At 37.6% G+C, this 22825-nt stretch overlaps 2 protein-coding genes across 2 annotated transcripts in view; one reads left to right on the plus strand and one right to left on the minus strand.

Annotated features, from left to right (window-relative positions):
* Positions 1 to 832: 832 nt before the first annotated feature.
* Positions 833 to 2719, minus strand: LOC113229397. The gene has a single exon (XM_026462968.1). It carries the CDS (start codon positions 2717 to 2719, stop codon positions 833 to 835), a length of 1887 nt encoding a protein of 628 aa, XP_026318753.1.
* Positions 2720 to 6865: 4146 nt separating this feature from the next.
* Positions 6866 to 22825, plus strand: part of LOC113229398 — a 147279-nt gene continuing 131319 nt past the window's right edge. The window contains exons 1-3 of the mRNA XM_026462969.1: positions 6866 to 6911; positions 8514 to 9157; positions 10045 to 10176. Of these exons, the coding sequence (XP_026318754.1) occupies positions 6866 to 6911; positions 8514 to 9157; positions 10045 to 10176 (822 nt within the window). The remainder of the gene's footprint in view (positions 6912 to 8513; positions 9158 to 10044; positions 10177 to 22825) is intronic.

The following is a 22825-nucleotide window of genomic DNA, read 5'->3' on the forward strand; positions in this document are numbered from 1 at the left end:
TTTGTCCTTTGTGCTTTTTTCATATTGTCCCTTTGTCCCTTAAAAGTATATGAGTGCAAAGCAAAATAATTGACGGGCGTTCTTTAAAAGCACAATTGACCTTTTGGCCTTTTTCATATTATTCTTTGTGCCTTAATGGTCACACCGATTACCTGCCATCAAAATAGGAATTTCACTCCATTGCTCTGACCACCCACATTGGAATTAATTTAGAAACGTCATTACCCAAATTGATCCTACCAGAAATCGAAACTAGGACCTCCTTATCAGCATCCACAATGTAAAACTGTTGGACCACGGAGGTCGTCAACATTGAATATTGGATTGTTAACTTCAAGTGTTGTTTTTTCAATACATTTTGTTTACAGCAGTGGAGCTCCTTGTGAAAGAGTTGCCACCTTACCTATTTCTGCCGTCAAACAGTAATGTTAGCATTACTGCGTTCCGGATTAGAAGGGTTAGGGTACTGGTGAAATTACAGGTAGAGTCATGTGGGTCAAGTGTACGCATTTAAAGTTTGATGCTTCAAAAACTCGAAAATTATAAGTAGAATGAAACAAAACTGTTTTAATTAGTATAAGGCTGTTTATTTGTAATAAACTTAGACACAACAATACTATTATCAATGGCTTATATTTTAAGAAACTATAGAAAATGAAAACCCTTTCATATGCGCACTTTTACCCCAGTAACGGGTATGTGTACGCAGCACTGTGGGTAAGTGTACGCACTGTTGGGTAAGTGTACGCAACAACAAAAATATATAAATTTTAGAACATAATAATCGTCTTAAATTAAAATATGAGATCAACTAGAACTTATAAATCTTTAGTTACTTCGTCGTACATGTATCACAAATAAAAGTGCCGTGTTCGGAGCTGGAGCACTGTTCATGCCACCAGGCTCCACAAAGGCTACATTCAACCCAATCTTCAGTCGGCGGATCAGAATACTTTTCACCACATAAGGGACAGAAATACTCATTTTCGTCCTGTTTTGGTTTCTTAAGAGTCTTATTTACAACTTTCTTTTTTTTGGCAGTCTCAGGTGATTTTGTACTAGTTTTCTTAGTTTTAAGTCTTTCTTTTAAATCTAATCGAATTTTCTTCTTGGCTAATTTCTCTTCCTCCTCTTCTTTCTTAGCTTCTAACTCAGACTTATAGGGACTATCAGTAGCAATTATTGACTTTTTGCCTTTTCGTCGTCGATTTTGTGACATAGCTTTCGGTAGTGCTTGTATAGACGACAATGGTATGAATTCTTTGCTGGTTGAAGCTACAGGTGTTGGTGAAGATGCAGTGGTGGCTGAACTGGTGTTAGCCACTGGACACGATTGAGCGATCTCTAAGAAGTCTAGTGGAGTTTGCGTGTCAGTATTGAATGATGTCAATGTATGTGTAGAAGAGGTGGACGCTACTAAGTTTGTCAAGTGCTCTGCGCATGATGGATCTTCTTGGAAAGGTGCTGCTATAGTTGGCAACACCTCTTCTACATGTTGTGTAGGAATCATGTCAGTTACAGACGCTGCCGCGAAATCTTCTTCCGAAAAAATGTCTGTGTCTATTGGCCAGATTCCAGAAACTTTGAAACCTGAAACCGCATTGCTAAGCGAAGCTGCTTTTTGAAAAGCCTCATTCACCAATTGAGCGATTTCTGTTTGTCCAATCACGCGGCCTGGATGGTGGCTTAGCCATTTATCACATGCGTAAGCGAATTTCGTTTTCAGAGGCCCAAAAAACCCACGATCTAAAGGCTGCATCTTGTGGCTACTATGAGGTGGGAGAGTAAGCATGTGAATACCATTATCACGACAATACAGTATAGCATTCAGTGAGATGTGGCTGCTATGGTTGTCTAAAATTAACAAGACGGGGTTATCTTTGGTTGGCTGAACATTGTCTTTGAAATGGTGTAGGTATTCTAGAAACAGACCCGTATTTATGAATCCTGAATCAGAAACCATTCCAATACTACCTTCAGGTGCATTATTAAGCAAATAACCTTTCATTCTCTTCCGGGGAAAAATAAATGCCGGAGGAACATAGTTTCCAGTTGCACTCATTGCGCAAACTAGTGTAATCGTTTGGCCTCTTTCAGCAGAAACGATTTTTCCCACCAGCTTTTTTCCTTTCACCGATATTACTTTTGGAATTTTCTTTGGCACAGTATTCACTCCACTTTCATCCATATTATATATTCGGCTGGGTACAAATTTGTATTTGTTGTAGAGGCTCTGCAAGTTATTATAAAATGTTGTAACTTGAGTTTCGTTGAATCCCATGGCTCTGGCAATACTAGTTGGGACTGGCTGTCGCAATTTCAATTGAGGGAACCTTTTGAGAAATCCATATACCCAGTCTCGGCCAGCTAATTTTGTGGATATGTTGAATCTATGAGTTACTTTATTTACTTCAGCATACTCATAAATCAACTTCTGGAGGTTCTGTATAGTGAGACCATAATAAAGATCATCACTTTGTTTAATATAATTGTATATATCAGTCTCTTGCTCCTTGGTGAAAGTCAAAGAAAATCTTCCCATGCTGGTTGCTGTCTTCCCAGCTTTTAAACGTTTTCGCAGAGTACTTTCCTTAAGTCCAACTTGAGATGCAGCTTTTCTTTTACTGGCACCCTTTGAAATTAATAATTTGGCGGCTTCCAGTTGCTCATCTGTGACGATGCATCTATCCGGAGCTTTCCTCAGATAATTTCGAGGCATTTTGATTTATATTTGTTCGCTGAAACAAAACAAAGCAACACATCATGCACAAAAAAATGCAAGCGGGGTAAGTGTGCGTACGCGCACACTTACACGACAGGCTTCTGCGCACACTTAACCCAAACTATCGAAACAGGATTGTATGAATATCGTTGATTCAATAACGTTGACGCAATCGTCATCATAACAATTTAAACACTGGCAAATAAAAAACTTGATATTATATTGAACTCGATAGCAAAAAGCATATTTTCAAAAAAATTACATGACTACAAAAGATTACAGGTCAAATGTGACAAAAAATCGTAAATATTTTAACAAAAATCTTCATTTACCTCTCAATCCAAAATGGCGCGGGAACAGCCGCTATAATACGAGCGCTTCGCAAGACGTCTTGCGGGGTACTGAAGAGGGGGGTTGCCGTTCCTTCGCGATATATATTTTTCGAGATATTTAGAATGCGCACACTTAGACGCTGCGCACACTTGACCCACATGACTCTACATTGGACTTGTCAACTTAAATCTCAGGGTAACGGGCGCAGAGGCAATGCCACTCGGATCTTTGCGATTTAAAGCTCTTAGTGGTTTGCAACTGTTATGGACAGGAGTGTAGCTTACCGTCAGGCGCATGACTTGTTCGTCCCGTCACTTGATACTACAAAAATAAAACATTGTTTATTTTGTAATGTATCAAGCTGTAGCGTGTAAAAGTACAGTAAATTTTAAATCGTACAAGCAGAAAGAAAGGAAATCTTTACTCTCGCCAAAGAAACTTATACGTGTGGCGCACTATAAGTTGCCGGAATGTGTAAGAAAAAAATACCATAAATGGTCTGAAATGAATTTATTGTTTCTCAAAATATTCTCCATTAGCGTTAATGCTCTTTTTAATATGAATGAACCAATTTTGAAAACATTTATGCCAGTCCTCCGTGAAAATCTCTGAAACATATTTTTCATTCTCTTCGACAGCCTCTTCGGGTGATGAAAATCGTTGAACGCGTAACTGGTTCTTAATTTTTGGAAATAAATAAAAGTTACTATGACTAAGTCGCTATGAGTTACGATCAACTATCCGCGAACACATCAGCAACCTGGTCAAGAGCGAGGAACTCATTGAATAAGACAACTGCTCTAGTACGACAACCGCTGTAGAGTGCGCGTTCCGTTTGACTGTGCTAGTGTAAAGATCTAGCACAAATAGACCAAGTCTTTCTAAAACGGAAGGATTATCTATACTGTGTCGTAAGAGTAGGCAGTAATGGGTAAGCAACGTAGTCTTCCGCCTTCAAGGGATTCCAGACCAACCATCCCAGTAACAAACAGCGAGGGAAAAAGAAATGGGTAATAACCATACCATCTTTTATAAAGACACCGTACAAACTTGCGTTGTACTCTTTCGATCATTAGGGCATATTTAACCTCTTGAGGATCCCATACGAAAGCATTATACTCAAGCTTGGGTCGAACGTACGCATTGTACAGCAACGCAGCAACATTTGGGTCACGGACTTGAGACGCTGTCCTTATTATGAAACCCAGCACCCTGCAAGCAGATTTGCAGATATTAACTATGTGGTCTTGAATTGTACTAACACGGACGAGTGGAATACCTGAGAGGTGATATTAGCGCGAACTGGATTACCGGATCGAGTGAAAGAGATGGTTTCACTTCAGTGCATTGAGTGGTAACTTGTTAGTTGCACTCCATTGTGTTACAGCGGCGATCACCCGTTGAAGTGACTCGTAATCAGAAGTTTGATCTATGGTGTGCATTGCTTTAAGATCGTCTGCAAACAATAGAGAATGTGCATCCCCAATACATGTTCTGAGGTCGTCTACCATAATTGAACATAGCGTTGGGCCCAGGTTACTTCCAAAAGAAAACCAGATATTTACACAAATTGCCTGCGGTCTTTAAACCGGCGCAAATGACGTGAAAATAATTACGTCTACGATGACGCCTGAATTTCATTGATATTTTTTTGTAAAATTAAAGTAGTTGTCTAAATTTTAGGAAATACGTATTAAGTAAGGGTTCTCAAGACATATACTGAAATAAAAATAATAGTAATAAATTGTATAAATAAATATTTAAGTAGCGTTCTCAATAACACAATCAAAATTAACATTGAAAACATAACTTTGATATTTCTTTTATTTTTAGTAAAGTATTCTGAATAATAATAGGAACTAATAGTCTTATATAATAAAAGAAAGGTCACTCAAACTTATTATTAGAAATTAGTCTTCTACGTCCTCAATCAGAGGCATGCAACTGCTATTGCAGTATCTTACCGTATGATCCGGGTATATATAGGTAGTATATGTAAATCTAGCGTGCATTACATGTATGAGATGTTTTTAGATTGATTCAATACCTCCGTCGAGTTTATATTCTTGGGTATCGGGGTCACTTGTGGGATAAACGGATAATTTAAGGGCTTGGTTAAAAATGTGCAATAGGGGCTGTTCCAGCGCCGATATGCAGTCCCTTATATGGCCTACATTTATTTCTCTCGTGAGTTTGGGTGTAATTTGTGGTTGTCTATGTATGTGTCCATGGCACCCGCGACACAGGGTTTCCCCAGTGCTGGGCTATGTTGAGTGTGTGCGTTATTATTATTATTATGTACGGCGGAATATCGACCGGCTAATGACGATGGTTTGAGTTGTTTAGCAGCTCTCCACAACTTTGCGATGCCTACATGGGAAATACCGACACAAAGTGTTCCATAAGGGTTTTTCGCAAGGTATGCTTCTTCGAGATCCAATTTAGGAATATCATTATGAAACACTGATCCAAAGTATTCAGCGAAAGTATCAACTGGGTCTTGCTTTATGACGACTTTGCCACTGGACATGTACTCTATTTGTTGACCCGAATGTTGTTTTTTATACCACGTTCTATAACTAATAGATATTCTTTATAATCGCGGTCTATTAATTCTTTAACAAGAGTCCTATAATACTTGTATACTTCCCGATTATATTCTGGGATTTTAACTTTTTTAAATTGAAGTATTTTAGTTTAATAGAATGAATCAATTCCGACGTATACCATGGTGGATATAAATAACATTTCACAGAATTAAGCTGCTTTTTAAATGGAACTACTTGATCCGAAGCCTCATTGAAGACACTATAAAATGCATCAACGGCCAAGTTGACATCTGTTTGTATTAATACATATGTCCAGTTTATTTCAGCTATAGACGCGTAGAGTGCATAAAAGCCCGCCTTACGAAAGTTCCACAAGTGTGGGTCAATTTTCGACTTTGCTCGTGGTTTGTATGAAGCACAGACCTTTGGAACTGAAATGGGTACCTCTAAAGGGGGGTGGTACGGGTCCATAGGTACTAGTGGTTCCACGTCACCAACAACGATTACCATGTCACGACTGAGCCCCGTAAGCACAAGATCCAGAATGCCACCATGTTCATTACAAGAATTATTAATCTGTTCTAATTTACAAAAATGTTTAAAACACTCAAATTGATAATTAACATTACTACTACAAGAGTTAAGGTTAAAGTCACCAACAATTATAACATGATACGTCGGAAATTTACATACAGCGTTCTCTATGCATATTAATACGCTGAGATATTGCTCATCTTTGTAACTAGGAGGCAGATAAATGATACATACAAGAAACTTCACACATATTATATATATTAGATGACCAACCGTCTACATCAGTAATCATATTCACATAATAGCGATCTTTCACAGCTAGAAGAACGCCTCCTCAACCAACGTCTGCAAATCGATCTTTCCTAAACACTCTATATCCAGGTGAAAACAGCTCAGCATTCAATACAGAGCTGGTAAGGAAGGTTTCCGATAGTGCAATGATGTCAGTAGTATACTGGAGAACGCTTTTCAAGAATGTAGCAGTTTTACTACGGAAGCCTCGCTTCTTTTGATAAGACAGTGATATGTTTTCACTGCGATTGTTGCGTGTGCCTCTCATATCTCATCATTCTTGCGAAATGACTGCTGTCAAGGTTTAACGCAGACATTCATTGGCCAGCATTCAGGTGGCATTATTTGTTCTTATGAGGATGAAGGGACGGCTAATTTGAAAGACGCATATTGACCTCGGGATTTCAGACGCTCCACTTTAATGTTATCAGAGCCAATGACTGATTTTACGTACGACTTCACTTGCTCTTCTGTTGTGGCTGGTTTGACGTAGAACAGGTGAATGTGTCTTAGCTATTCAGAAGCCTCGAGCCCGGCACAGCGTACGTCGGAAGTTCCACGTGTGACACAACTCAGAGCTGCACGAGGTCGTCCCTTCTTCACCTCCTTATAATCTTCCGACACACTATAATCTTCCGACACTTTATACGCGCGCCACTTTGGTTGATTTCGGCTCATCTCGAAAGACCCATGCGCTCGATTGCTGCTTTGTTTTGGGTTCGTAACTACAAATCCATGTTTCGTCACCTGTTACTATATCCCATACCAAATTTGACGCCCCTTCATTGAATCTGGTAAGCATGGCATTGCACCAAGTGACGCGATCCGTTTTTTGAGCCTCAGTCAAATTGTGTGGGATCCACCGATAGCACAGTTTTTTCACACCCAAATGTTTATAGTATTGATTGTATTTGACTCATGCCTATGCCTAAAGATGCCCGAATCTCATGGTATGTCACATGCCTATCTGTTTTGATCATACGGCGCACAGCATCGATGTTTTTGTTGTTCACAGCAGTGAAGAAAGAAATTCGTCACTGAGATTCACACGACCGCGTTTGAATTCTGCAAACCAGCTATAAATAATCATTTTGCATGGTGCTTCATCGCCAAAATCAGTTTGAAGCCGAGCGAAGCTCCGCTGAGCTGTTCGTTTACACTTAAAGTCGTAGAAAGTCATACTACAAAAATTTTCACGAAAATGACGCCACAATATAAAAACAAGTGACAGTCAGTTGAAACAAACTGTATTCTACAGCCAAAGAGTTCTTTTTTCAAATGTTGTTATTACCTTTTAAATATTGTTTATGTAAGTGGCCAGTTTCTGAAACTTATAGTGCGCCCTATGTATGTATATAGACACGATTTATCTTCAGAATATTCATCAAAATCTTAACCTGATATTAGGTCATTGTTAAGCTTACGGCGGCTTTCCATGGTCCATTAATTTACCGATCACCTCCTACGAGCTAGCATCTGCACAACAAGGAAAGCGGCTCCTCGGTGGTAACGCAGACGCGTCTGTAGCGGTGCATTAATCAATGCATAGCGAAAATCGGGCAATATCGGTCCGCAGCATTGGATACTAATAATAATAATACTTATAATAGTTGGTAATAGGTACATTGGAATGTAGGTTTCTTATAATTTGTGGTTTGTGTGTTGTGCTGATCTTACAAATTACGTATTTTAATTAATTATCCACTTTTTTTGGGTGACGAGGGCAATGCGTTTCATAATCCTCTGTAGTTGAATCATAGACCCAGTTGATAGGCGTGTCGGTCAATCATTTGTATTTTTCTTTTCTTATATATTTTGTCACGATATTTTTCTTTCAGATAATAATAGCCAAACAATTTCCATTATTCAAGGTAATAAATGCATCTGTAAAAGCTCTTCCAAGCCTAAATTTTCTCCAGTAATTAGTTAAAATCCGTCTCAGGTCCAAAGTTTTACAATTACGAGTTTTATCACACTTACGTACATAAGTATTTACATACGTATTTCGGCTTTAGACTCTATGTCAGTCAACCCTGTCTGACGTAAAGCGTTGTCAAAAAACTGAATTCATCTTTTGTCCATAGGTGTCATCACTTTCGTCAACCCAAGTGAAGAGCGCGTCGACCTCAACGAAGTATGGGTGGATATTCCCCCTTCCCTCGTCGCCCTCGGGGGGGATGTGCGAGTGCGCGTGCAGGGCGCGCGAGGGCTGCTGCGCGTGCGGCTCGCTCGCGAAGACGACGACGGCCGCGCCCTTCTTGCCGCCATGCCTTTAGCACTAGACGCCGAAGGCCACATGACCCTACCCTGTGGCTATTTCTCTAGAGGTGGCATGTACTACCTCGAACTGATTTTAGATAAAGACACCTTAGATGATAGTGCAAGTAACGGCACTGATTTTCTCGACAGTGACGTTAACAAATACTTGGTCAAGAGGGAAGTAGATGACGGTAGTATTATGGAAACTGGTGATAGTGTAGTGAAATCGTGGAAATTTGACGTGTTGTGGCCTTCAGCCAAGTTGGATGTAACGCCTGAACAGATTCAAACGTATCCAGAGAGGCAGGTGACGGCCATTTTGGAATTTCCCAAAGTGGTTTGTACGCCAATGGAGTCAAGTGCTGACTTTTGGTTGGAATTGTTGTACTGTGGACACTCAAGTGGCGGTGCCGTGCTATGTGATGGCAAGAATTCCAGTTCGCATGCTCATGTTTTATATTCTGAACAGGTAGGTATTGTGTTTCTTTGAAATGAAAATTTCTTTTGCATAATTCGCACCATTGGTGTAATAAAGTCACATCTACAAAATGACACGATCCCAGGAGAGAGGCTTAAAGCGAAATTAGTTTATTATGATTAAATAGGAGAGTTATGAAAGTTCACAATGTCCATAATTTTTTTCATGTAGTTCGTACCACTTTTACGACTTTCATGTGATATAACTTTTGACAACACGTGGAATTATTATACCAATGGTACGTTCGATCGTTTCATATATTTTTGATAGGTACCTCATAAAACAATTAAAAACTTTATACGCGACTTAATATCAACACTACCTGGATATTCATCCATTCTTAAATACCTACATTCATCTAATTAAATATAATCAATACACGATTATTCAGTGTTATTTTTAAATGTGACAGTATGGGGAAATCCGAAACCATAGACAGTACAAGGAAACTGTCTAAGGAACCTTTAAGCCTTTTCTTGTGAAAACGATTTTGGCAGTAATTTTTTTGGTTAAGCGTGAATTGTCCGTAAAAATGAAATTGACTAATTTTTTTTCAGTGCTGATATACTTAGTTTTATGTTTTATGTATGAAAAAACCTTCGATTAAATTTGACAAATTTCTGCCGTCCCGATTTTTTTCATCCATTACAATGAAATATGATCCTTACATGAAACTGAGTCGATCAGCATAAAAAAAAATTGATCTATTGATGCCAAAATTTTTTTTTAAAAGACAACGATTCTTAAAGCTGTTTCCTTGTATCGTCTATGGTTTTGGATTTCCCCATATTGTCCCATTAAAAAAAACATTTTGTATTTTCTGAATTTTTGTACACATTTTTAATACAATTTTATACACAATTTATAATATCCCGTAGATGCACGCGTTTCCTGGCAGAAGAACAATGACACTTCGCTGCGAGTTGTTCGGGCAAGCCGGTGACTACGCCCTCACTTTGAGGCCAGCCGCCGCAGCCGGGCCTCAGGACTTGGCCGTTGCTTTTATCAAGGTAACACCTGATTCACCTTCAAAAACATCTTAACGAGAGGTATTTTAGGGGGTGAGGTATAGTGAGTCGCCCGCGCGTTCCGCAATCCACGCGCAAAAAATAATATGATTATATAAAAACTGGCGGTGAAAATTTGATACAAATCCGACGTTGACGAGCTCCCTAATGGTGACTGACGTGGCAGCGGGCGTCGCGGCGTATCCATAAACCGCTGGTCAATTTTCAAGTTTTCGGCTCCAGTTGAAAACTACAATTTTTTAAATTTAAATTTAACATTTAGGTTCTCTGTAGTACTTAGAGAGAAATATCTCCATATAAAAATTGTGAGTAAAGTTAAATATTTTAGTCTCAAATAACTCTATTTAGGTATTTATTTAAGCTGATTTTCAGAATTTTATATGCTCAGGTAAAGAACATCCTATCGTGTAATAAATTAGCACATTCTTTAGACCATATCCTTAGGTTTATCGTGTATTTTTCATACGATCGTCATTTAAATAAATACTTAAAACATTTGATCCTTTGGTGGCTCGCTTTTACCTGATATCAAATTGTCTCCAATGAAAGGGGATTGGTCTATGCACCATACCATAATATTGTATAGGTCACTTAGTTATATTAGAAACAACACGCAACCGTGCTTAATGCTTAACGTGTTTTGTTCAATTGACACAACGGTTTGCATCAATTTGGGAAATGTTTTTGGTTTTTTAATCGGTTCTGGATTGGACATTTGGGTGTTTTAAAGTGCCCCGTGAATTCTGTTACCCTAGTATTCATCGTACAGTGAATTCCCTAGTTTGAAACAAAGCGGTATGGCGTACAAATGTTACCTATTTGTATGCCATACCGCTTTGACCATACGGAATTGATGTTTTTTAAACGGCTAAAATTTTAAACGTTAAACGGCCAATATCTGAGCCACTATTTTAAATCCAATAGTAAGCGATCTGTGATTTATCTCGTAGCACTACCACCTCCAAATGTCGCTATTTCTTTACCCATTTGCACGTCATGTGTGTTTTGGGTGCCGGAGAAAGGGCGTACGTGACATTTCGTAGATTTTACAGGGGTACAGGTTTTTGGTTTTAACGACTGTTTTGAAATGTTTATGTCCTGTTTTACAATTAAAACTTGGTTCTAATTAAGATTTTTGTTTTAAAATTGAAACGGGATCTAAGCCAGAGCCTTTTCTACAAAACACGGACGACGTATAGATAGCTCCACCTTTTACCACTGTGACTTGCACGACGCACTCATGATATGATTTTTTTACGTTTTACAATTGGACGAGGCGCTCGCGACTCGCGACGCGTAAAAAATCTGACATTACGGTGCTCGCCATGTTAGCTATTTAAAATTTTATAATAACGATTTTATCAATCGAATTTGACAGCTAAATGTGGATATAATAGCTGTATCTCAGCTGCATGGTACGGGGGCAGGTGTCCATAAATATAAACATTAGTACAACATAACTATACGTTCATAAAAACAGCCGCAATATGATAATAAATTTCTAGAACTCAACCCTTTCCCTTTTCTTCCTATCGTTTGAATCTGTATTGTAAACAAAGTCGGGCAGGAAGTTTGTTGTTTAGCATAAGACTTTATGTATTATGCGTATTCCACCCTGGGGAACACTTTGCTTTCCATTTACATGTGGCTTTACATTTAGAAAGGCTTTTGTTCTTCTTTTAAAGATATCATTGTAGTCATTGTTTACTTGACTAAGTTTTGTAATCTGCTAACTGTACCTGGTAACGGTGTTTTGAATAAACTGGTCATATTTTACCTGACTTCATTGTATTGACATCAAAATTAAATAAGAAAAGTTCGTGAATTGGCCTATTCACTCTTCGTTCTCAATTTGTTCAGCCGACGGTGAAATAATAACGTCAGTTGATTGCAATTAATTCATATAATACTTTTCACAGTAAATAGTTTAAAAGTACAAAAGATGCATCAAGTTAAAATGGATTTTAAAGGTCACGTGCGAGTTCACAGGGAGCGGCCACGTTTGTTCACTTTCCAAGTAACTTATATAAAAAGTTTATCTTGACAATGCGCGCTCATTTATAAAGCATAAACCATTTCTTATTTTCATATGGCAACTCTTGTCAATGACTATCGTGCCATAGGACCACGTCTTATGACTGGATACAAACTACATCAGCGTCACCTCTTCTGCGATTTCTCACAGTTTGAATTGTTAAACTGATGTGCCATTTGGAAACAAAGTAACTATGATCGAGACTAATTAATGCGATTTGTCGATAGTTTAGTAAATTGTTTCTCTAATAATTAGAAAACAACGCCTAATCATATTAACTAAGATTTACATAGATAGATAGATAGATAAAATCTTTATTCACCACCATGACAAATACATACACAGACACACGATATAGACATTAACTTAGACGTAACACAGTAATATATTCTACTAATATCTCTCTTGGAAGCCATGGCAATGAAAAGCCGCTGACTCAGCATAAATGACGCGGCTGCCCGCGACGCTGGACCCTATAGGGACAGGGACGCCACTCGTAAACACCCAAAACAAAACTAATTTAATTCAATTCAAATTCTAACCAATTCAATTTAACTCAATTCAATCTAATTTAATTTCATCCATTTTATTTATTTTTTCTCAAACACCTTAGCCACTTATATTTCCAATTTTTGCATATTTAAAAGATACTCTTGCAGCTTCTGCTTGAAAGTTCTTCTTGTGACTTGAAGATTTGCCCTTTTGTAAAGCACATTACGTAACCAATAAACCAAATTCTGTTACATTACGTTTGAATTGATATCGGACTCCGACGAATAAATTCTATACAAGATTTTTATTCATCTATAACACGACTTCTCAACACATGTGTATTTAAGTAATATTTGTACCAATATTAAGAAGTTATTTTTAACATAATAAAACACCAGAAGATCTCTTCAACCGTTATATTTGTCTACTAAATCACCAGTTTATCTGTTGCTTACCTGATAATATTATGTTTGATCAATATTATTTGAACAGATAGATATGGTTTTTATTAAAAACGTTTAACATGTGTGACAGATACAAATATGTACTTAGAATAGTATTTATAACTGCTGCTATTTCTATCGCGGGTCCATAATGCCTACTTATCATATGCTTAAGGGTCGATACTACCTTAGCTCGTTTTATTTCGGAATTTATTATTTTACTAACGAAATCAAAGCCTTTTGAAAAATGTGTGTCGTATACTATACGTACTCTATTTAGTTCAGTTGATATAAAAAAATCATTGGTGTTTGTAACGTACCTATTGAATAGAGCTGTTTTCTTGTAAAATTTCGAGGTAAGTTAGTGTCTTATTTCTATCTTGAATATTTTTAGGAATCGTATCTTCACACCTTATAGTAATCAATCCTAAATTTTAGTATATATTTTTTCCACAGTGATTGATGTAAGCCATTTGAGGTTGCATGGACTATTAATAATAAAATAACTAAATACAAAAAGTCTATTTTGAGAAATACACAAAATATAAACTATATTTTTATATGAAAAACATTATATTAAATTTTAATTCAAACGTTATTTTTTATTTATGACGGAACGAAATGAAATTAAAAAAAAAACGAAAAATGTAACTGACATTTTGTTTTCGACGGTCTTATAGTCGCTTTTTAGCAATATACTCAAGGAAAAATAGGTAAATGAGAAGATATTATATTGTTAGCGTAAATATTAGATGTTTTGGTTTACACTAAAGGTTATGTTATACAGCTTCTGCGTACTTGTAGAGCAATAGTATAGAGTATTACCATAGGATAATGACCCGTTTAGCGTTTCGATCTTACGCTATTTGAAATAAATATCGTAAATGATAAATGTACACAAATGATTTTTTACAAAGAGAAATCTCTAGAGTGTTTTGCTCATTCTCCTCAGGGGAATCTCTTCTTTTTTATGATATTAAGCGTTGATATCAAACTAGTCGGGCGCCTGGTGCGACACGCCTGTCCATAACAGTTGCAGTGCCACTCAGAGTTTAACCGCACATCTGAGGGATACTGCCACTGCGCCCGTTACCCTGAGACATAAGTTGACAAGTCCCATGTGCCTGTAATTACACCAACACCCTTACCCTTCATAGCCGAAACGCAGTAATGCTGACATTACTGCTTAGCGGCAGAAATAGGTAAGGTGGCAGTAATTCCCTGGACGAACTCTTTAACAAAACAAATGAGTGTTGTGGCGATTTCAACTGTAATTTACCTTCCTATGAAATAAAGATTATTGGAGTTTGAGTTTAAAAACGAATTATTGACATCTGCCACAGATTACATAATAGTTACTACGTGACAGATACATCACTTATACAAAATTGAAAATACGTACGCTATAATAGCTTACTAAATTTGACTAATGACACCAGGCGCTCATTGCGAGGAAAAAAGATCTTAAGCACACGCTCAGAGAAGTGAAAATAACGTTGCCCGCCGTGTGCAGTCGTGCGGTTCCGAATGCTCATAAATGAAAGACTTGTATGAGCGCACGCACGCATTTATCGCGTAACCTTGAGTAGTTTAATTTGAAACTTTTTAAATTTATTTTGTTTCCCAAAAATGTTACTTTTCAAATTGTGTCACTTTATTTTTGAAAGTGTGATATTTCTGCTATTAAAATTTGTAAAGGAGGGAGGAGGAGATCTCTCTCTACCGTGGGATGAGGTTACGCAGCTTTTTACGCAGTTTCATATATATGCCAAGTGAAAGTATTTTCACCTTGTACGACGCCAATGCAATTTCACCGTATAAGCGGAAGGTCCGGGTAGCAGTTCCCAAGAAGGGACTCAACTCCTGATTAGCCCAAGTGAGCTCTCGGTGTTCTCAGATTTCTCTTCACGTTAACAAAATTGTGTTAGAGTAGTTACATTACACATCGCGATTCAGAAATAACCAAATAGGTCACCAAATAGGTCAATGCTATCTAGCGGATTGTTAGTGAACTAAAAGTGAACAATCTGTCTTAAGGCCGTCTAATACATAAAGTACGTTTGTTACAAATTTCATTTCTCATGTAAAACTGAACACAAATTTGTGTTAAAATTTTTTTCCGCTACAAAAAAATACTTATCCACAAAATCCTTTTTTTCGCAATATTGTTTATTTCAAGAAAAACTCTATAAACCCCTAACCCATAATTCACAAATGACTCGAAACGCTTGGCCATAAAACTCGCCTTTCCAGTCTCGGAAATAAACTCCTCGATAAATATTTACCTCGCCATAGGTTGCCCCATACTTTATGTAGCACCTTGTGTTCCGCACAAGAATTTATGGCGATTGCTTTTAATTCTGGCAAAAACTTGCTCTCTATCCACCTTCATTTAGATTCATTGGTTTCCGAGAGTAGACGATGTGTTAAGAATTAGTTTTAATGAGAATTCCGGTGAAAATATACTTAATAGACTTATGTAAACGTAACGTACTGTCTTTCCCGTTATGAGGTCAAGAAAAGGGTAACGAATTGGCTAAAAAGTCTTGACCATACTGCCACAGAGTCACTGTTAAAATGATCTAGCAAACTATTAACTACTTACTTCAATTCAATGTACGTGGGGCGCGCCATAAGTTTCCGGAATGTATAACCGCTCACGCTATGCGCTTCTCCTGCCGCAAAATGGCGGCTATTTGGTTTCGCAAAATACAAAAGGATTCAGTTTAAATACAAGTTTTTATAAATAAGAATTATTATTCTGCATTGCTAAATAAATACCCTTCGTACTACCAACAAAAACATCTCAAATAAAATGCAGTAATACACCGCAAATCCTGCACTTTAAAAGCACTAATGAAATTTTTGGTGTACTTGGATAAATATGTTAATATTCCGTTTGAGTGGTTCTAACGTTTACCATGAAATTACTCCTTAAAGTATAGTTTATAAACATTTATATTCAGGGTAAACTTAAAAAACGCTCCTTACGGTTTGTTTTCAATAAATAAACACCGAAATCACAAGCCTAAACAATAACACACACGATTGTCGTGACGTATTTTTGAAGGTGTTTATTTTTTTTAAATGACAGACCCAGGCATTTAAAACTTTATGGTTTGCTAGAGTAGTTACCAAAATAGCAATTAATATTAGTTTTTTTACCTGTCATAACTTCGATATCCGATAAATCGGTATAAAATCATCACCGGCACCTCTAGGTGTGGTATGCGTCTACGGCTGCATGTATCGCGTGAGCGGATAAGAAAAAAATACTATAAATGGTCAGAAATGAATTTATTGTTTCTCAAAATATTCTCCGTTAGCGTTAATGCACTTTTTTATACGAATGAACCAATTTTGAAAACATTTATGCCACTCCTCCGTGGCAATCTCTGAAACATATTTTTTATACTCTTTGACAGCTTTTCAGGTGACGAAAGTCGTTGACCGGGTAACTGGTTCTTAATTTTTGGAAATAAATAAAAGTCATAAGGTGCCAGGTCAGGACTGTACGCGGGATGGCTCATTAGGTCAATGTTGTTCACCTTCAAAAACTCATTTGTCTGTCTAGCCCGGTGAGAACTGGCATTATCGTGGTGCAAGATGATACGGCGTTTACGGTTATTTTTAAGGAGTTTGTCAATAAATTCACGATACAACGATTCTCCAAAGCAACAGTAGCCATGTGTCCAGTTTTATTAAAAAAAGAAGCAATCATCCGCTTAGAGGCACTTTGCACGCGCGCCACTTTGGTCGGTTTCGGCTCATCTCGAAAAACCCATACGCTCGATTGCTGCTTTGTTTTGGGATGGTAACTATATATCCATGTTTTGTCACCTGTTACTATATCCCACACCAAATTTGACGCCCCTTCGTTGAATCTGGTAAGCATGGCATTGCACCAAGTGACGCGATCCGTTTTTTGAGCCTCAGTTAAATTGTATGGGATCCACCGAGAGCACAACTTTTTCACGCCCAAATGTTTGTGTAATATTGATTGTATTTGACTCATGCCTATGCCTAAAGATGCTCGAGTCTCATGGTATGTCACATGCCTGGCTGTTTTGATCATACTGCGCACAGCACCGATGTTTTTGTTGTACACAGCAATGGACGGGCGACCATCACAAAATTCGTCACTGAGATTCACACGACCGCGTTTAAATTCTGCAAACCAGCTATAAATAATCGTTTTGCGTGGTGCTTCATCGCTAAAAACAGTTTGAAGTCGAGGGAAGCTCCGCTGAGCTATTAAATTACACTTAAAGTCGTAGAAAATCATAATACGAAAATGTTCACGAGTTAAATCCATGTTGATGTACGGCCGCTTTCTATATTTAATCTTAATCCATTATTTGCTATCTGAGCTTGAATAATCAATCCAAATCCTATTTTTACTATTTCAATAACCGATCGATGGATTGTTATTCCGATCTTTCGTTTCAATCCATCTTTGGGAGGGCGTATGGCGTTTTTAGATTGACATTTGTATGGTAGTTTGTAGGTAAAGCGCACAACTGGCTTTCATTATCCGATCCATAGGTTTGACAAATCGGATTTTGAACGTGTTCGATCTATAGTAGCGATCATCCAATTTTGACCGATTGTACTGTGTAATCGTGTGAAAATGGAAGTTATTTTTATGTGATAGCGACTGTGATCTTGAACAATTTGCTCAGTTATCGGACTGGGATAATAGCGACATCTTGTGTCCTCAAGAACGTTTAGGCGTATAAACTTCATGGCAAGTTTAACTGACGCTGAATTTACATTCAAATTTAGGCTGAACAAAACATCAGTTGATTTTGTTTTAAATGGAATAATGCCATTTATCAAAGTCAAATCAAAACGGTATTTTTATAATTTAGATTATTTTCTCACGTCGCGAATACGAACAAACATCAATAAACATAAATTGACACTAACATTTCGCCACTGCCGCGCGCCATCCCTTTATTTTTTTCCATTCTATGGACTATGCTCGTTTGACAATAGACGTTCCGTTCTGTTCCTCGAAACACGTCATTCTTGACGTACTTACGCTTTAAATATTCTATACTTGAAAGTTTGCAATTAATTTATATTTTTGCCCAAAGCACATGTAAAATCACATGTATAAATAAATTAATCTTAGAAACATAACCACCATTTTATTCACTAATTCTTGTAATGAACTTTTACTCCGAATGCGTGGAATTAAACGTCAGAGAGGGCGTAAATTTACGACCGATCCTTTTTTTAAGGGCGCTAGAGCCAAGATAGACATATTAAAATACAGATCCGGCAGCGATCGATGGATCGAATAAAATCTGGATAGAAAACAATCTTACATTCAGCATCAAATATAGAAACCGGCCGGTAGACGCCTAAAATGACACCACAATGTAAAAAAAAAGTGACAGTCAGATGAAACAAACTATATTCTACAGCCAAAGAGTTCCGTTTTCAAATCTTGTAATTACTTTTTAAATATTGTTTATGTAAGTGGACAGTTCCGGAAACTTATAGTGCGCCCTATGTAATATAGTTAAATTAAAATCTATTCTATTTTTAAATAAATAAATTATTAATTCAGACCTTCATCTTCTTCATATACTGTTAAGATGCTTCCGATTGTCCTTGTCAGCATTCAAAATCACCATTATAACACACCATCATTTATTTTACTTACACACACGCACTTTCGAACCAGTCTCAAATATATAACACCCATTTCCCAGTTTCATTATCGCACTAAATTTCCTAAATATCTACGATAATCATAATATTAAGTATCTTGTAAACGCACTAATTGTTTTTGAAACTCTACCCTTTCTTTTCTGGGTCCCAAACGAACAGTTAGGATGTCAGAATACCTTTCTGTATACTCGTAAACCATATTGTCTTCAAATACGATTGATGCTGGTCCGTCGCGGCGGCAATAGTACTATCCGCTAGTCTGGATGTTGTTCAACTAGTCAACAATCAGTCACTTGTATTGTTAAATTAGGCATTATTATGTAAATTTGTTCCCTACTATGTTAATGGCTATGAATGAAGTTTTTTGAGTGGGACGGCCCCCTACTCGATGGACAGATGACTTGGTAAGGGCAACGGGTAACTGATGGATGCACGTCGCTTCCGACCGGCTAGTCTGGCAGTCTATGGAGTAGGCCTATGTTCAGCACTGGACGTCTTACGGCTGACACGATGATAATGATGATGTAGATGATGACAGTTTAGTCACCTTTTTTAAAAACATCAAGTGACAGGACGAACACGCCATATGTCTGCTCAGAATAGTTACAGTGCCATTTAGAGCTTGAAATCACAAAGATCTCAGAAGCACTGTCACTGCACCTGTCACCCTGATATATATAAGTTGACAAGTCCCGTGTGCCTGTAATTTCACCAGCACCTTTACCCTTCAAGGCCAGAACGCAGTAGTAAAGCTCATCTTACTGCTTGGCGGCAGAGATAGATAAGGCGGCAGTTTTTTCCTGGACGAACTCTTTCACAAGGACCTGTATTGCTGCTGTTACGGTCTCCTGTTCCAGTTGCTGATGCCGAGGTCCTTCAGGTCTTGCTGGTTTTCATCAAATCATATTAGGAGGAGGTTGTTGTTGGGGATTTCATAGTGTTTCCTAGAGTTGCGAACCTTCTTACAGGCGCAAGTTTCATCGCAACGTTTTTCTCCAGCTTTAGCGAAAAGTACTACAAAACATTCAAAAATGTACAATCAACAGCACATCAAGTGTCACTTTCCTTTGAATATCGCCTCCTGGTCAACGGAACAAGATCCGCTAATGTGTAGATTCATGTGCTGACTTCTATACGTAACTTGATTAATGTCATAGGTACGCCACATGGACAACCACAGCAATGGCTGTTCCTATGAGCTTTTACCAGTCTACTTTTGTTATGAGAAGTTGAATATTGTTACCCTGTATTAGAGCGAACTGCGTAATACTGTGCTAATACCTAACAAGTCTATCGTAAGAAGCTAATGGGAGTCTTTTTTATGGATAATAATAGCTTTATAAAGTCAGTTTTATCACCTACAATCTCTCATACGAAAGCATATTCGCAACAATCACGTACAGATATTATGATGCGATTAACTCGCTTGTGCCCGTGGAGAAATTGTACACAGCCTGGGTTATGCCAATATCAAATTTATTGCAATGGGGAAACTCCTTTCAGTGTGGCAATAATGATAAAGTGGTTTTTTTATTACTCGAGGCATTGAAGAAATATTTTATTTCACACGGTATTCCTTATTCTTAATTTCAAAATCAGTTTTTTTTTTATTTTAGTTCTTTTTGTTTGCAATTTTTTTAATTTTAATTTAAGCGTCAGTCATTTTATTTTGCTTTTTAATTGTTTTAACTGTGGGTGCCTTCTTGAAATAAAGTTATTATTATTGTTCTGAGAATTCTGCTATAGATATTACGATTATATGAAGTTATGTGTTATGTTAGTAATCAAATAGACTCGGTGTACCGGGTAGTAATCCAGGAGTTATCCTTATTCTGGTACTCATAACATTGGGTATTCCCTAGTTTAAGACCAGGTAGATGGTATCTGATAAGTATATAGACGCCACCGTGGTCAAGTGACTTACATATCGGTTTTCATGGTGTCGTCTTTAAGGTCCCCGGTTCGATCCCCGGCCGGGTCAATGTAGAAACTAACTTTTCTATATTGTCTCGAGTCTGGGTGTTTGTGGTATCGTCGTTGTTTCCAATTTCCATAACACAAGTGCTTTAGCTGCTTTGGGATCAGAGCGACATATGTGATGGCTATACAAATGATGGGTTACAACTTATATGACATGATATGGTGTAACGTGGTCACCATTTCACATCTAGGCTTTAGTAGTAGAGCTCCTTAAGAAAGAGTTTGTCGAGGAAAGTACTGCCACATTACCTATTTCTACCACCGAGCAGTAATGTGAGCATTGCTGCGTTCCGGTTTTTAAAGCTCTGAGTGGCACTGCAACTGTTATGGACAGGATGTCGCTTACCACCAGGCGCACGACTTGTTCGTTCCATCAGTTTGTGTTAATATAATCTTAATATAGAGCAAACTAATAAAACCGACCTCAAAAGTTCGTGGTATTATATCTATTTGCCCAGTTTTATTGAAATCATTTACAGCGAAACCGGATTCATCCCCTTTGCCACCCCTAAATCCGGATTATTTTCTTCAAATTTAAATGGGACCAATACTGAGGCACCCTCTTTCCAAAAAAAAATATTCCGTCAAAACGGTTCACAAATGCCGAAGTAATCTCGGCACTAACTAAATAACCGCTCACGCGATGCGCTCCTCCTACCGCAAAATAGCGGCTATTTGGTTTCGTAAATTAGAAAAGGATTCAGTTTAAATACAAGTTTTTATAAATAAAAATTATTATTCTGCATTGCTAAATAAATATCCTCCGTACTACCAACAAAAACATCTCAAATAAAATGCAGTAATACACCGCAAATCCTGCACTTAAAAAGCACTAATGACATTTTTGGTGTACTTGGATAAATATGATAATATTCCGTTTGAGTGGTTCTAACGTTTACCATGAAATTACTTCTTAAAGTATAGTTTATAAACATTTATATTCAGGGTAAACTTAAAAAACGCTACTTACGGTATGTTTTCAATAAATAAACACCGAAATCACCAGCCCATACAACAACACACACGATTGTCGTGACGTATTTTTGAAGTTGTTTATTTTTTTTAAATGACAGACCCAGGCATTAAAAACTTTATGGTTTGCTAGAGTAGTTACCGAAATAGCAATTAATATTAGTTCTTTTACCTGTTATAACTTCGATATCCGATAAATCGGTATAAAATCATCACCGGCACCTCTAGGTGTGGTATGTATCTACGGCTGCATGTATCGCGTGAGAGGTTATGCACAAAAAAGAGCCTAATTGAAAACCTCCTCCTTTTTAAAGTTGGTTGAAAAAAATGTAGTTTTTGGCTGAGATCCCTAAATTAACGAAAGAGCTGATCCATAAAACACCTGCACAGATATTCATCAAACGTAGATAACAATCTTCTTAAATTATTCTTCCAATAAAAGGACTGCATCACAAAATATCCATTTGGGAGCTACGATGCAACACACCGGAATACAGGATTTTTGTCAGGGGTTAAAAAGCAATTTCTTACATGTTTTCCGAAAAATGTTTCAACCAACTGCATTAATAACTTTGCATCAAAGTACATACATTACGATCTACTCTTATTTCAGTTCGCCCGTAACAATTTGCAAATTTCATAACTCATAAACCGAACTGTATACCATTATGTTTTAAGGTCCATTATTTGCAAACTCCGTTGTGGCAATCTGTGTAAAATTTTATGTCTAATAAACGGATCCTGCGACTGTATATTCTGTGATATGGAAAATAAAAGGTTTGGGTAAGTTTATTGTACGTCCCACAGCTGGGCTCAGACTACGCTGGCCCTGGCATTGCCGGTTGGCAACTGTAAACGTTTTACAAGGGTTGTGCACCTTCTTTGACGTGCAATCATCTCCATGTTTGCTTTCGACGTTAGCGAGAGACTTTACTACTAAACATGGATACATCGCTGCCTTTATACAACAATGCATTTTAGACTGCAGTAGAGCTCCTTGAGAAAGAGTTCGTCCAGGGTAGTACTG

Source organism: Hyposmocoma kahamanoa, unplaced genomic scaffold, assembly GCF_003589595.1.
Source record: "Hyposmocoma kahamanoa isolate Upper Pololo Valley unplaced genomic scaffold, ASM358959v1 62, whole genome shotgun sequence".
NCBI classification, from domain to species: Eukaryota; Metazoa; Arthropoda; class Insecta; order Lepidoptera; family Cosmopterigidae; genus Hyposmocoma; species Hyposmocoma kahamanoa.